General features: G+C 38.1%; 1 protein-coding gene across 12 annotated transcripts in view; it reads right to left on the minus strand.

Annotated features, from left to right (window-relative positions):
• The window catches only part of SOX5 (SRY-box transcription factor 5), a 297,460-nt gene that overhangs the window by 100,178 nt on the left and 180,608 nt on the right, over window positions 1-16,674 (minus strand). For 7 of the 12 annotated variants that reach the window (XM_074871425.1, XM_074871429.1, XM_074871430.1 and 4 more), the window contains exon 7: window positions 1,488-1,611. In XM_074871425.1, coding sequence (XP_074727526.1) covers window positions 1,488-1,611 — 124 coding nt within the window. The remainder of the gene's footprint in view (window positions 1-1,487; window positions 1,612-16,674) is intronic. The other 5 variants (XM_074871433.1, XM_074871432.1, XM_074871431.1 and 2 more) reach the window with 1 other exon arrangement.

A 16,674-nucleotide genomic window follows, 5' to 3' on the forward strand; every position in this document is an offset into this window, starting at 1 on the left:
CAATGTCATACATACTTCATGGATGTGAGGAACTATAGGACTGTCTTACAGTTAATGCACATGCAGTAAAAAGAAGGGAAAAACAATACCTGAACTCTTTCTATCCAAACCAGACTTCATTAACATGGAACTAATTTAATCTGCCAGATATATCTAACAGGGTGCTTTCCTGACCTTTTCCAGGCCTACAGTTATGAGAGCATTCATATTCAGTGTGGCTTTCAGTTAAACATTCTATAATGTGAATCACTACTTCTCCCATTTGAGAGAGACTGAGTGTGAAATCACTGGAGGAACTGAATGAGCCTATGCTTTGGCACTGCAGTCGCTGAGGGACATGAAGTGTTTTGAACAGTAATTTTCAGTAGCAGTCCCAGTCTGCAAAATACTAGGAGAAGGGATTAGCGGCCAAAGAAACTCAAGTTCACATTCAAGCACTGTATGTATAATCCTACAGAAACTGAAAGAAATCTGAAATTGTGGGCTAAGCCAGTTTAACTAAAGGAATCTTTTTATGTTCTGATTTTATGAAACTGCTGCAGTTTTTTATGAAAATGCAGTTTTTATGAAAGTGCTCAGTAATTCAAAACAACTGATGAACTCACAAGTTAGTCAATGATACAGATGGATACACTGACATGAACATAATAAAGCTAAACACCCATGCTAGAGAGAGAATGGTAGAACAAGCAAGTCCTAGATAACTCAGTAGGAAACTGATGTCAGAAGAGTTATACAAGCACAAATACATGAAAACAAGTCTATGAAATTCATGCTCTAGCTAAGTCTGTTCATGGAAATGGAGCTCCTCAATTATTCCTTAACTTATGTTTATTATCATCCTGTTGACAGGCACACAAAATCCTATAGAAGGCTTAAGTAAAATTTCAAAAAATATCTGGGGAGTGTAGAGAACAATACAAATCTTTCAAAGATTAAAAAAGTAGATGCTATATTTTTTAGTGTTAGGCTCTCATAAATATACTCATAGTTTGTGTTAGTCCATCAAACTGAAAGGCATATGCTATCTTTGATCTCTGTGCAGAACCCCCGTTGAGATTAATGTGAGTTCTCTGTGAAGAAAGAGACTAGAATAGGCCCCTCAGTTCACAAATAGTAAGCAGGCTGCTTCAGGAAAAAAACATATTTTCTTACAGTAGTGTTGAAATTTATTGGGAAGTTTCAAATAGCTTCTCTTCAGATGTATGTATGTATGTGTGGTCATGAGCATATTCACTTGTTAAAAAGATCTGTCAGAAAGAAGGTGCACAAATCTACTTGTGTGAAATGTTTTGCTGTTATGTTGAAACAAATACTTCATCTCTGACAATCTTTTCTCATACAGTAATGACTAATCGTCTATTTTACACTCATCTGTGCAGGCTCATGGCTTTGTCCATCAGGCTAGAGAGGCGATACTTTTATACAGATTGGCATGGAATTGTGCCTTATATCCACTTCCAGCTAAAAAGATCTACAGGACTTACTGCATCCCGCTTTGTAGCTGAAACCAGGAGGAAGAAGGAATCCTTGCTGTGCAGCTGCTGCTAGGGTTCGTTGGTCTGGAGGGAATACGGGAATCATTAATGGAGGCAGCTGACCCTGGACCTGCTGAACAGGAGAGGGAAAATCAAACGTGGAATTTTTTCTGGGGAAAATGTCTGCTTACATGCTTTCTCTTACTTCTGACCTGAGAGGTCAGGTTTGAATATGCTCCTCCATAATGGGGTGTTCCAGTAGCATCAACTATTCAGCCTCATCTTAATTACCAAAGCACTTCATATGAATTACATTAATCCAAAATAAATCAAAAGATTTGACTAACAAATACCTATATCCCAATTAATTATTCCCCCCCCTCACTTCTCTTTGACTGCAGGGTGGGTTTTTCTTCTCTTTTATTGCACTGTGTAACAACATCTCTGTGTCAAGACAGTAGCCTTCACCCTGACTAAGCCCAAACACAAAGATCCACAAACTCAGAAGTACAAATACATGCATAAGTAGTGTACAGCACAGTCAGTACTATCTTTCTGCCCATATACATGCACTTATTTGTACATGTGAAAAGATAAAAGTCTCTGAGATTGTAAGAAAAAAAGGCTGACACTTTATTCACAAATAAAACACAGCTATGTCTGAAGCATTTGTTCAACTTAGTAGAGCAACTGTACACAACCATGCAAGTCAGGAAATGGAAAATATTATATTGTAAGTGGATACTGCAGGGGACTTAAGACATGCAGAAATTAGTCATCAAAACTGGAAGTTGGCCATGGCATAACGTTTAATACTCTTGCTTTTACCCAGTTCTGTCAGAGTTTTTAATTGCTAGAAATGGACATCATCTTTGTATTTCACGCAGATGAGAAACAAAAAGTTTGCTAGATTAAAATGTTAAATGGCTGGGTTTAATTAAAAAACCTCATGTACTGATCAGATCAGTCAGTAAAGGGAAACTGACTTTTTTAAGAGAGGTCATCTAGATTTTTAATGGCACTGTAATGCTAAGGCATCGGAGGTGCAGATACATTATCAAAGACTAAAGTTTAGTTTGTGGTCTTAAGAAACAAGGAGAATTAGGGTGTTGATGGACAACCTTTTTTGGCCAGAGGCCTAAGAAGGTGTTACTCCATTATTGCCTGCATAGCAGAACTGGCAAAAGAGAACCTGTGCCAGCTGCTTGGTTGCCACAGTTCAGACTACAGCATCCTGACTTAATTTTATTTTAATTTAATCTCCTGAAGATCCGGGAGATGTCTCAGTTCCCCCAACACTATTACAAGGCATAAGAGTGATATGAAATTTGGGAAGGTAACCTCTTCATTTATGCCAAGACCTGCCAAACACCTGTGTGTGTGCTGACTGCATTTTTATAGTCTGAAACAATTTGCAACGATGGAGTTCAGGAGCACTGTTGACAGAAATTCTTGCACTGGGAGATTAAGGTTGGGACTGAAGCTAGAGTAGTTGTAGCTCCACTCACTGAACTAACTCAATCCATTTTTTGTTACTTCACTATTCTCCTTTCTGTTCTCATCCTGGTAACTAGAAGACATATATACTTTTAACTGGATTGCTGGAGAAAAAAAACATATAAAAAGTGATTTCTTCTCTATCCCCACTCAGTCACCCTAGAACTGCCCAATGTCTGCCTTTTCTGCATATGTTTATTTTTTGTTTGTTTTGTTTGGGGTTTTGTTTTGGTTGGTTTTGGTTTTTTGTTTTTTTGTTTTTTTTTTTTTTTTAAAGACAAAGACAAAGTAACTGTATTCTTTTAGAACAAAAATGAACAGCCGTGTGGAATTTTTGCATAGTACTCTTCTTCGGCAAAAAGCCACAGAACTTTTTTTTTAAATGGTTTCCAAGGATGAAAGTGACTTTGCCAAGTAAAGAAGCTTCAAAACAGGACTCAAAAACACTAATAGAAAGACAGATGGTTCTACTAAGAGCTTTGCTGCCAAAAAAAATGTTAAAAAAAAGTGAAAAAAATAGAGTGATGTTATTGAAGCTGACTGCAAAGTTCTCTGATGACTGCAAATACTCTTGTCCCACTGCAAGTGTTAACTCTGCCTCCAGGGCTAATATAACTAAAGCACCACACACACACAAATTGTCATTGCCAAGCCCACAATGTAGCACAAGTCTGCACTTGATTCCAAGTGACTGCCAAATACACGAGCAAAACACCACACTGAAAATTTCCCATTTAGGAAAACATTTACCAGGAAAATGCCCTTTCTTCTTAACTTTGACTGCTGCATTTCATTTTTTCAAATTGCTGCTCCTCTTTATCTCTCCAAGGGGCCTTATACCCACTAATTTCAAATGACACAACCCCAGTTGCGTTAAGGAGGTAAGAACTATAGAGTGATGAGGATGGTTTGCATGGATACAGAAATAACGCAGTCAAAACAATGTGATTTTTATTCCAGGGTGGAATATACGTAGCACCACTCAAACAGCTACACTTCATTTTCTCCCAAATACAAATAAGTGCAAACATTAGTTTATTTTAATCCAATTACCTGACACAATACAATACAAATAATGGACTCTTCATTTTTATGGCTCATTTAACTACATTTTAACTTTTGTTATGTTTATTATTATTACCTAGAATTGCTAGGATACAACTGTTTCAAGTGGCACAAAATACAGGTCCTCCTTCTGAGTTTTACATGGAAGATATTTTCCTCCCCCCCCCCCCTTTTTTTTTTAAGCTATTACTACATCAGTTACATCCCTCACAAATGTTTTTTGTTATATAGTTTACATACTTTCCAACGTTTTCTTGACAGAAACTTATTGATACTGCATTTCTAATTTGAACATAATGGACAGCAAATCAGAGCTATTCTTCAGGCCCTTCAATTTGTTCTGCTAATGGACATATAAATGTCCATAAAAAGAAATACATCTTTAACAATGTAAAAATGCATATAGCTGTCAAGATTCTCCACTTACCAGTCTCTCTACGTGATTATGTCTTCTTAGTTGTAATTTCCTAAAGGTGAAGACTGTAGTTTAAATCCTTACAAAATTCCCAGTGGATTTAATGGGCTACAATTTCACCTTGTAACTTCTTATCTACTTTATGATGTTAGTCTGGATGATACAGATACAATCTTTCAAGGGCTTTTTTCACTACTCATGCTATTGCCACGATGTCAACTGATCACAGAGTTCCCTGATCTTTCTTTTAATTTGAATGCCATCACCACATATCAGATTAGCCAGAAGTACTCTTGTACTTCATGAAAAACTGTAGAGGCATGGCTTGCACAGAAAAGGCACAGAACATACATAAAATAACAAAGAAATGAACTGAATGTCATGAGAGCCATAATATGCTATACAATCAACTCACTAGTCAAGGAATTCATACTTTCATTCACGTATTTCTGACAAGTAATTTGGGGCAAGAGAGAAGCCCATGTTGCAATGAAAGACATAAACCATACCACTTGACATTTAGTTTATGAGAAATAACTCCCCTTTAGGAAACAGATATGCAAGAGTTTAAAAAGTCCAAGAAAGTAAAGGTTCTCTAATTCATAATGAGGACAGTAAGTCATCTTCAGAAACAGCAAAGTATTTTAGGAGCAGATGAAATTGCAACCAAGTTTAACCTAGAGCCCAAACCAAAATCAGGGACCCTTCGTACCTGTCACTGAAAATCCAAAAAGGAGACTACCCCTTAAGAACTTATCAATGAAAAAAACCAATATGAGCACGTGACAGGCAACTAATAGTATATCTACTGTTCAAGCGGGTAACTGAGGCACCCGGAGCTGCCTGTAGAAATTTTCAATTTTGGGAAGTGCCTCACTGTATTTTTATTTGTTCCAGTGCGTTTGAAAAATCTGCCCTTAAATGACTTATCGTTATCAAAAGAAATTTGTTAGTAAATTTGGAACCGAGTCAAGTTGAAGCCTTGGGACAGCATCTTCACAGATCTGTGCATGACCATAACAAATCCAACCACACAAAAACGTGCATTCAGTGTAGCCAGAGCTAGATTCCCAGCATTCCCAGCTTCATTATAACTGTAGTATTTCCGCCTCAATTCTGGTCTCCTACCTACTTTTAGGAACATACTGTGGTTACCACAGCTACCTAAGCACTAAGCAGTGTGTTTTTAAGTTACCCTACTGTTTGTTACTAGCTCCTGCTGTGACTTATATAAATTTAGATTGCAAACACTTGACAACTACAATTCTATTCTATTTTCTGTAAAATGTCACATGCACTTTGGGTCACTATATAAATAGCTACAAAGACAAAATAGTTCAAGGAAACATTAATGTTGCAAAGTTAAGCATTCAAGACTTAGGAAATGCCAGAATCAGGACAGTGTGCATGACCTTATTTTGGTCCTGTATGCCCATGCATCCTGACAGAGTCTTTAATTAAAAGTTCACAATTTCCCCCCTCACATGACTCTTGCTTAATCTACCAGACTTATAATATTCCTTGAGTAACATAAACTCATACTTTCAACAACTCTAAGCCCCTAACATAGCAGCTGCTATTAGTTTTATTTACTTAATCTTTATACACTTCCACCATTTAATCTTTATATAATCATTTCTGCAGTTGCTCATTACATGTTTATTAGCATAAACTTTTATATAAGTTTTCCTCTTTCCAAGGTAAATATCTCAATACATTTCCTGGCATCCATATATAACACTTTCCACTGAGGGGCGAATACTGCTCTTCCACCCACCTCTAGTTCCTCAGAAGCAATTCTATCCATTTCGGTGAGACTGGTGACGGAGTAACAAATTACTCAGTGTGAATAAGAACGGCTGCTAAAAGCAACACTCCCTTCTCTACAAACTGACAAAACTCTGAGCAGTACCTTACTCTTGAGCTGTTCAGAAGATGCCCTTCAAGAGCTGTATGAGCATCTTTGCTGAAATTATCTCTTCTTACATGGCTTCTTCATGTAGAAGTGTGGCTAATTTTTGTTTTCATTTGAGTTATTCTCAGCTGCCTCAAAGAAGTTCAGATTTTACATTCCTAGAACAGTGAATGCATATGAATGATTCTATTAACTTCAAACTGTTGTATGAATATCTTCTTGCCTGTGACTTGTTTATAAGTTAAGTATCTCTTCTACTGTATATGAAAGCATGTAATGTACATTTAACATGCAATAACATAAATCTGTCCTTCAAAAATGACATATTTAATTGCATTGGTCCCCCTTCCTCCAGAAATACTTGGCTCATGGTGGCGTGCACTATGCTGAAGGACCGGATTCTTTAATTAGCATATGTGTTGGCCATCTCTTTCTCTCTCCCTCACACCCCCCACGTCTATCTTAAGGGAAATAAAAATATATGTCCTCATATAACTACAATCTGCTATTTTCCCTTACAGTGACGTTAAAAATAAGAAAAGAAAATGTTGTTCTCCTTGTTATCTTCCCTATATCAGTTCCCTAAACTGACATAAGTATGTCCTAAATCTATACATCAGGGAGCCTTACCTATCCAGGTAATGCAGTGATCACTCTCCTACAGAGTTTGAGGTGACTTTTTATGCAGTTCTTAGTGAGTGCTTAAGATGCAAAACAGAAGGTATTCCAAGAAGCAGAGATGCAGAGAGGAAGACATTGATGAGACAGACAGCACACCCATTCCACACCATGCTCTGACCTAACACTTTGCTTTCACTACTGAGGAGCAGCTCACTCCTCCACCAGACATACTGGTATAGGGGATCCCCACAAAGGATTTTGTGAAGGTTTTTTCTTCCTAATCTCTACCTGAAAATTCTTCTGCAGTGAATGATTTGGGCCCTAAATATTATTCTTCCCTTTGCTGCATAAGAGGCTTACACAATTCATACCAGTACTTACCAAAATTCACCCTGTCTGAACACCTCAGTTCACCCAATAGTAGCACCTCACCGTTCACAATTGTTTGCAGCAATACCGATCGTAGAAAAACATGCTCTCACAGTGGCAATCTTTCAAGAAGAGTAAAAAAGGCTATTTAGGGAGACTCCCTGCTCCTCCATTACAACTCCACTAGCATAGGAGAGCTCTATTTGGAATGATAGTGTGGAAATATTATTAGTTTGATGGAATATGGAGACAATCCTAAATAGTTAATAGCTGGTATGTATGTAACTTAGCTCATGGAAAACACAAGGAACAAACTTTCAGGAAAACTAAAACACATCTTAGAGAATTACATAAACATTTTTCATTTTAAAAAAGCAAGGCTTTTCAGGCTGGAAACCTTCTGTCTTTGCTCAGTCCTGCAAGAGAGTTCAGATGTTGCTACCAGCATCCATCTCAAATTAATCTCATCATAAATTCTGTAAGTACTACTAAATGAATACATGCTTAGCCTTTTTAACTGAAGTGCAGAGAAGTGCCTTAAACTGCCAAATAACACAGACAGTAGCTGTTTTAATGTTGATAACTTTCTTCCAAGGGCTTCTCTCCTCCACTTCATGCTATAGAACAAAATGCACTGGTGAGAGACAACAGCACTTTGAAGGACATAAGCCAAAACGACCTTCTGCATTCAGGAACATCTCTTAGATACTTCCAGAGGAAAAAGCTGTTTTATTTATGTAACTAATATAAAGAACTTTAGTCACTTCTATATTTGATTTGGTATAGAAAAAACATACAGAGGAGGGAAAAGCAGTAAAAAGACTTTTCCCATTTGGGATGACATGTAACAAGAAGTATTCATGCTTGTGCCACTTCGCATGTGAGTTATCTAACAGGGCAATTCTGCTGCAAAGGCATTTGAACAAATAGCTTAACTGAAAAGAAAGAGGCTGCCTGAAATAAAAAGAATATAAACTGGAATTCATTCCAATACATAGCTGTTTAAGTCTAAAGCCTAAGAGTTCAGGCAGGAACGGCTGCTCCAGACTATACAACACCCTCTGGCAAATCCAGGACTTTCAGAGCAAGCTACTGTAACTCAGGTAACAGTAACACTGGAAGACTGAAGTGCGCTCTCAAAAGAGCCCTTTCTAATCCAAGCTCAGGAGCAACACTCAAAATAATTTGCTCCTTCCTTTTCATAGAAGGAAAAGATCCATTGTTTGGTTGACTGAGCCCTTTGTTTCATGAAGTTAAAGTTAGCAGAGGACACAAAATTGGCTTTTGAGGTATGATGACCAGTGTTTGGGCCAAACTGACTCACTTTACCTTACTTAATATTCACACAAATACTACGTTTCTCAGCCATAGCTTCCAAGCACCTAGGCACCTTGTTTAAATGTTAGTACCCTTCTGGAAGAATAAGTCAGGATTATAATGGAAACTTGCCACAAACTTGTAACTGTCAAAACTGCTGATTTGTATGGTATACCGTCCTCTATTTGCATTCTGCTGGATAATAGCAACCCGTTCCTAAATACAACTGTCATGTAGCAAGAGTTAATCTGCAAAGTCACTCCCTTCAAACTGGAAAATCTATGAACTTACATTAATGACTGACGCTATCTCACAGAGTATGATGGAGCACACAGTTCCCAGATGCTTGGTTAATGCTTCTCCCAATGAGGTCTGGACCAGTGCTGATTGCTCTAGCAGTAAGCTATTCAGTGAAACATTTGTCAGTGAAAAGAAAACAGGTGTGAGATTTCCTGATGTGTTTTAAAAGACAGCATGTAGGATAATTTCTTGAGCTGCACATGTGTACTGTTTTCTACAGTTAGCTCATGTATTATATATTGGTTCAGTTATTCAAATTATAATGAACTAGGGGGTTTTTTGTACATGCCATAAAGAATCAGAGACAAAAATAAGTATACTGCCCTTGTCATTGTTTCTATCAACCTTCCAGATGTCACCTTTATACTTTCTCCTTCTGATTTTCCACATTCTGTTTAAAGAGACTGAAGTGGCTGGTTTTTGTGTGTGTGTGTACTAACCCAGCTCTCTTTCTTTCCAAAGTCACTTCTTTGGTATACTCAGTGCTCACATTTTACCACATCAAGTGTTTGTACAACAGTATCATGGACTGCTGTCAAAAGAGTTCCAGAAAGAAGGTCCAATAACTGCGGCAGAGGAAGAGCAAATAGGACAGTTTGTGTCAGCTCTGTGTTAAATGGAGGCTGTTTCTATCTGAATCTGCTAGGGTTACAGGTGTAACAGTCAAAAGAGGTGCAGAATCTATAGGACTTCTCCTGTAAGAGCACAGGCGTTTTTCAGCATAGACAAGGTTGACTCTGCAAGTGTTAACATTGTTAATCAATTGGTAGACTATAAGAACAAGTAGGAATGGGAAGCCTGGGATGTAGAGGAGGGGGAGCCTAGAAATCATCCCAAACCGACTTTTCAAGAACTTCTGTGAATGTTGGAAGTCAACAGATTCAGGTAAGGAAATACATACCATCACAGGCAGCAAGTCTGGCTCCTTTTTGACAGATAAATTCTGTGAGCTAGGAGAAATGCCCTACCTTGCTATCTCTTCAGCCCTTTTGAGGTGCATTTGGCCTCATCCTGACACCAAAGTAATGTTGTGAATGTTTTCATGCAAAGGATGCAAACAGGACCATAAAATGCTTGGCTATAAACCTGCCCAGGATGGTTTTCAGGTTGAGAATGCTGCTTAGGTAAAGCAACGTATTTATTCTAGTTGTTGTTCTTACTCCTTGTTGTTCTTACTCCTATGTAGACTGAAGTGATGCAGCTTTTGGGGTGTGAACCTACTCCCTAAAGACTTCTTTAGTGCATTTTCCCCAAAAGATCAAGAAACAGGTGGCAAGAGCAAGGCTGATGCCATTATCCTTAAGCAAGGCTGGCTGGTATTTTTTGTCATATAAAGTTATTCTGAGGCATTTGTGTTAAGGTCAGCTGCTTACACCTCCCCCTTTACCTACTGTTGATTTTTCCATAACATATTCAAACACCAGTAACTAATTGCTTTGGTGTAATATTCTTTGCAGTAATATTCTTCCTGTCTACTGTTCTAAAAAAAGAATTTGTTAACCTCTGAAACAAGGAGAACAGTTCTAATATGGAAACCACTGTATTGAAGATGGTGTATAGATGAAGGCGATTGCCATGACCTCATTTTTGACACAATGGTGAAGTCCAAATTCATTACTAGATCGATATCTAAGGCCTAAACCACTAATAGTGGACTGCCTTCTTTAAGAGGCTCGTTATTTTGCTAATGACCCTGAGGCACTCCTGGAGAAGAGCTGTGAATCTAGAGTAGTACTCAGCCCATTGTTCAAACACTGCTTGATGAAATGAGGGACCATAAGTAAGAGAGGATGAAACACAAAGGAAGTGAGTATGCTGCAGGACTTCAGTGGGAAGTAGAAGTTTGCAAGGCAGGACCATCTCTCATCCTGGTCCTCCTTCATTTCCAGCATGGCAGGAATGGTAGGTACCAGTAATGGGAAGTGATAGCTCCCTAAAGCTTTCCTTTGTTCCTGAAGTGATACCTCCCCCTCTAACGCTCTTGCACTGCAGTATCGCCACAATCTGGCCTTCTATTTCAACTCCTCCACTGCCACTCATTATGAGTCACCCATGACACATTGCTTGTAATGATTCTATACTAATAATTCTATACTAATGTGAAACAATTCTACTTTCATAGCCCTTAAGGCAGAGATCTTGCTTACTCAAATTAGTTGACAAAGAAGACAAGGAAATCATCAGAATTCGGCCTTATAATAACTATTTCTTGTTTTGGTTTGGGTTTTTTTGTGCCAATTTCCTTAATATGATTTAAGGTAATATTACTATATAGAGAGGGAGAGGTATTCTTTCAAACAAAACCCTAAGGTTTCAGGATGTGTTTTTCACTCAGTATCTCTTTGACAAGTGAAATATCATTAATTAAAACAAGCACAACAATTTTAATGTGTAGGCGGTGGGCAAGAAACAGGGGTTATTTAATATCACATAGTGGGCAGAAATTCAAAACCCATTCAGCTGCTGAATAGTGCAGTGGTATAAACAAACATGAAAGTCTTATCAAAGTCATCCACTTAAAATCATACTATCTAGAAAGAGAGAGGAAAAAATAGACATAAAGGACTCAGAAAACAAATTCCGCGCTAGAAGTCTGTACTTCCTCTTGCTTTCTTTAAATTGAAAGGTTGAAGGACATGGTTAATAAAACCATATACAATCTAACAGTACAGGGAAAGAAATATTCTTCACCACATGATCAGTGTAGACTTTGGCAGAACTGGGACTGCTCAGAAAATCTTAGACTTAAATCCACTGATTAAACCCTTAGAATGCCCACTCTTTTTCCTACTTTTATTATTATTAAATCAGAGACATATTTCAGTATAAGGCTGGTCTCTAGTGACAACAGTTTCAGAGCACGAGTTGCTACAACAACTCAATGTAATTATTTCCTTCTTCTGCTTCTTCTTCTTCTTCTTCTTCTTATTATTATTATTATTATTATATTGTTTTATTACTTCCCACATGATCTCAAAATCCCCTGCACTTAAACATGATGGTCAAATGGCCAAGAAAACGAAGACCAAATGTTAGTAGTAACCTCTGTGGAAAACACATTTCTAGTATTGTATAGCCTCTAATTACTGCCCAAGGAAAGGCACAATAAAGACCTCTTTTCAATCTTTCAGCTGTTCAGACTTGTTTGTGACTGTCCCTTTTGCCAGTGGAATTGTTCCCCAATAGAGTTCAGCTTTACCATCAAAAGATGGATTTTAAAAGTGAAATGGATTCAAGCTGCAGGAGAAAGATTATTTAAACAGATACACAGCCACTTTTCCATTCACGTCCTGATGGTTTTTTTCCCTTATTACCAAAACCCTCATACGAAAGTGCTTTTCACAAGTTTCGTTTGGGAACATTTTTTGAATAGGACTGAAGACAGTCTCTCGTTTTGTGCCTATGATTTGGTGACAGCAATACAGTTAAAGCACAATTAACTGTAGAAACAGTGATAAAGTTTAGACATCTCATCATCTGATTTCTGTACAGCCAGGTAGCCAGCTATCCAAATCCTGCAGCTTGTTACTGCACTGAATTGCAGGCACAAAAATTTTGATTGCCCTAAACATTTTGTCTGTTTTTTCCTTTGCTGTCTCCTTCAGTTCTTGTCTTCCTCCTCCTCTTTGATTATTAAAAATATGTGGGAAAACAACAAAAGAAAAAAAAAAAAAAAGGAAAAGACTAAATGTAATTGTTTCTTTGGCACTTCTAGATATGGACCATGCCATGGAGAAGAAAATTGTCTACCACACCAGAGCACTTATCATAAATCAGTTTTTAATTTTACCAGTGGATTACAGCAATCGGATAAACATTTGCTGCCTGTCTCCCCCGTATGCTCTCTGAATTGGTTTGGCCCAAGATTTAGTTAGGTGTGGGAGTCCTACCTACCTTACAACTCCCAGACAATATCTGATTGGTATGCAGTGGGGAAAAATATAATAGCATTCACACAGCAGAATACACGCATAATATATGAAGTGCAGAATCTCACAAGAGGGGGAAAAGTACAACATAATGAAAATGAATAATCTGGGTATTTTTTTCCTAGTCTGAAGTAGTTCTTGAATGTACAATCATTTTTTTCTGGCTTGACTGCCTTTAAATATACACATACCATACTCCCAGTTCAATTTTTAAGCCACTATAGGTATTAGAGGACAATTTACATGTGATTTGCATTTTTTTTCTGTGCCTGTGGTTTTGGTAAGTCTTCCAAACCTAATGACTGTTCTTTTGGCCAGCAACATAAATGCTGTAATCACACAATTATTGTGCTGGGAACAGTTTAATTCAGCATTTTGTTCTCAACCACAGAACAATTACTCAACAATTTTGGTTAACCATACTAGCTCACTGCCTGGAGAGGAAGCAGAATATTCACAAGATCTATTGTCTTACATAAAGGCAGTCAGTAGATTCTTATCTATTACAACTTTCCAGCATCTTTTTGCTCTTTGGGGTACTTCCACATACTCCCAGTTAATGAAAATAAATTACAAGCAGCACACTGTATTAGCTTATTCATCTCTATCTGTTGAATGCTTTTAATTGTGCATTTGCATACTAAAGAGAAAGGTAGATGTGATGTATCTGGGAGAGAGGGATATAACGGAGGACTGTAAAAAGCTCTGAAAATACTACAGTGATGTTATCCATCTACTCTATTCTAAGCATAAACGATAGCCATGCAGGATTCACTTTTAAGTTCTGCTCGTCAGCCATCTATTTCTCTTTAGCAATAAAAGGAATTTTCTGATGAATTGATTTATTCCTAGTACTGTTTATACTGAAACACTGCTGGCCATAAAGTACTCCTGAGATATCTTTAAGCACCATCTAAGACAGAGAACAAAGTTTTAATCCAGAACACAGTCTCTCAGGCCGGATGTTTGGTGCAACTGAAAATCAGGGGTTTATTAAGATTCACTAATGCAAATCAGCAATTTTATTTGATGCTAGTATGGAACACCCATAGCCCCAATGTAACGGTGGGAACTGATGAACCTTATGGCTCTCATCATATCACACGACACAACAGCACTTGATGCCATTGTGTTTGGTTGGAGACTGGCCTGACTGAGGATGTGTAGATTTATTTGAAACCCCCCATATTTTTCCCAGATAAACAATTTTGCAACGTTTACTGGAAGTGGGTGGGTTATTTTTTTTTAAATTTAGGCACTAACACTTAACATGCATTGTGTGGTAGACCTGATTCACAGTAAAGTGAATGAAAGTTCTGACACTTCAGTAAGAACAGATTTAAGTTAGTTAACTAAGTATCAGGATCCTTACACATTTTGTGCTCCAAATTTCAGTTCTGGAAGCATTTTACCTAAGCAAATACAAACATTCTAATAATTCCTTTTATACTTTTGTTTTTGTCTTGTCTTGCCAGTCACAGGGAATATTTTCATTCAGAGCTGTGAATCTGAGAAGTACAACTCTGGCAATGCTGCTAAACAAGTAAAATTAAACTAATTAAACAAAGCTGACTCAATAAACTTAGTTTGATAGTAAGAGACATCAAAAAGGAAACCAGCAGCAGACATGATGAAAACATAAGGTAATATTTGATTTTTTAAATGACTTTACTTTTTAAGTAGTATACAGCTCAGAAAAGGGACTTTGTAATAATCATTATTTTCTTAAGGACAAAATTTGACCTCTAGGAACTTTGTGTTGAGTCCCTGCTCTGCTGAAGTCAATACAAATTGACCCTAATGGTACTCGGCAGAAATAACTTAATTTAAAAAAAAACACTTTAATTAAAAAAAAGAACCCACAAGGCATCTATGGAGCACACACAGGCTCAAATGTCATCATCATCAGGATACTGAGCTATGACACTTCTTTTTTTGCTTCATTTATGATATGAACAGTATGTCTCTCTTTGCTTGAAGCCCAGTTTCAGCAGATGTGGAGAAAGGCCTTGTCTCTCCTGAGGTGTGTGAGACACAATGTGAATTGTATTAAGGAAACAGAAGCCCCAACCCAGTTCTTTCCATTTCTTAGGCAACTGCCAAGCTTTCACCAGGCTACTGCACAAAAAAAAAAAAAAAAAAAAAAAAAAAAAAGGAAGGACTATCCCTTCTTTAACTGCTGTATGTTGGAAAGGAAGAAGCTACACTTTATAGTCCCGGCACTATGCTTCAGGCACCATGCCTGCTGGTTGAGCCTTTCAGGTGATGCCAGTGCTGCTCTGCCTTGTTTCTGGATTGCGACAACCCTTAGGCAGGAGCTAAGCGTTTAGGTGTTTAGACTGGAGCAGTTTCAGGGCATGCACAGAAAGACAAATACAAAAAAGTCTCAGATCACATCAGCAGGCACTATGTATGTTTAGATGCCCCCAAAGCTTCAGATCTCACATTTGAACTAAGGCTCTTTAAGGGTCTGTGCCATGATTTAACCCCAGCTGGCAACTAAGCACCACACAGCTGTTCGCTCACTCCCATTGCGTCGGGATGGAGGAGAGAATCGGAAGGGTAAAACTGAGAAAACTCATGGGTTGAGGTAAAGACAGTTTAATAAGTAAAGCAAAAGCCGCACATGCAAGCAAAGCAGAACAAGGAATTCATTCAATACTTCCCACCGGCAGGCAGGTGTTCAGTCATCCCCAGGAAAGCAGGGCTCGATCGCACTAACGGTTACTTGGGAAGACAAATGCCATCACTCTGAACATTCTCCCCTTCCTTCATTACCCCAGCTTTATATGCTGATGACACCATACGGTATGGAATATCCCTTTGGTCAGTTGGGGTCAGTTGTCCCAGCTGTGTCCTCTCCCAGCTTCCTGTGCACCCCGAGCCTACTCACTGGTGGGGTGGGGTGAGAAGCAGAAAAGGCCTTGACTCTGTGGAAGCACTGCTCAGTAGTAACTAAAACATCCCTGAATTATCAACACTGTTTTCAGCACAGATCCAAATCATAGCCCCATATTAGCTATTGTGAAGAAAATTAACTCTACCCCAGCCAAAACCAGCGCATTCTGTCTAAATGATGGCTGGACAGGATGTGCATATGAACTCAGGAAGCTCTCTGGGGTCCCTCTGTTTAGATACTTCCAAAGCCTATCTAAGTCCTGTTATCAGAGAGTAAATCCTCTTCTTTGATGTGACCCTAAGCCATCCAGGTAAGAATTCTACAGAAAATTACTTTACCAAACAACGTTGCGGCTACGTTAGAGGTCCTAATACTGTTCTCATATTCTTCGCAGGCAAGGAAATAAAAAGACAGTAGTGCTATACAGCAACACGTTGCTCATGTATGTGCATGGACATCATTAATGAAAAACAGCTGCATTCCTGCAGCCAAATGGTTTTGAATAAAACAATCATGGGGCTCCTTGGCACCTAAAGGAATAATTTAGGACATAAATTGCTGGCTTACCGAGTGGCCTTGAAACCTGTTCTGTTTATACAAGTACATAAGTAACACTTTAATATCCCGTAACAAAACAGTAACTACAAATACATCTAACATGTGGTAAGGCAAATGAAAACCTATCTAACGTCTTTGGATACGATACCTCTCTCCAAAAAGAAAAGGATTATTTTAGCAGTTCAAACCCACAATATTTTGCCAGCGAGTTTGTTCATTAAAATGTGATCCATTCTGAACACATCAGGTCCCTTTAAGACTAAAAGTCAGAGCTCTGTGCTCTGAGCCTTTTCATCAAGATGACTCATTCA

The sequence above is a fragment of the Strix uralensis genome, chromosome 5 (assembly GCF_047716275.1).
Source record: "Strix uralensis isolate ZFMK-TIS-50842 chromosome 5, bStrUra1, whole genome shotgun sequence".
Classification (NCBI taxonomy): Eukaryota; Metazoa; Chordata; class Aves; order Strigiformes; family Strigidae; genus Strix; species Strix uralensis.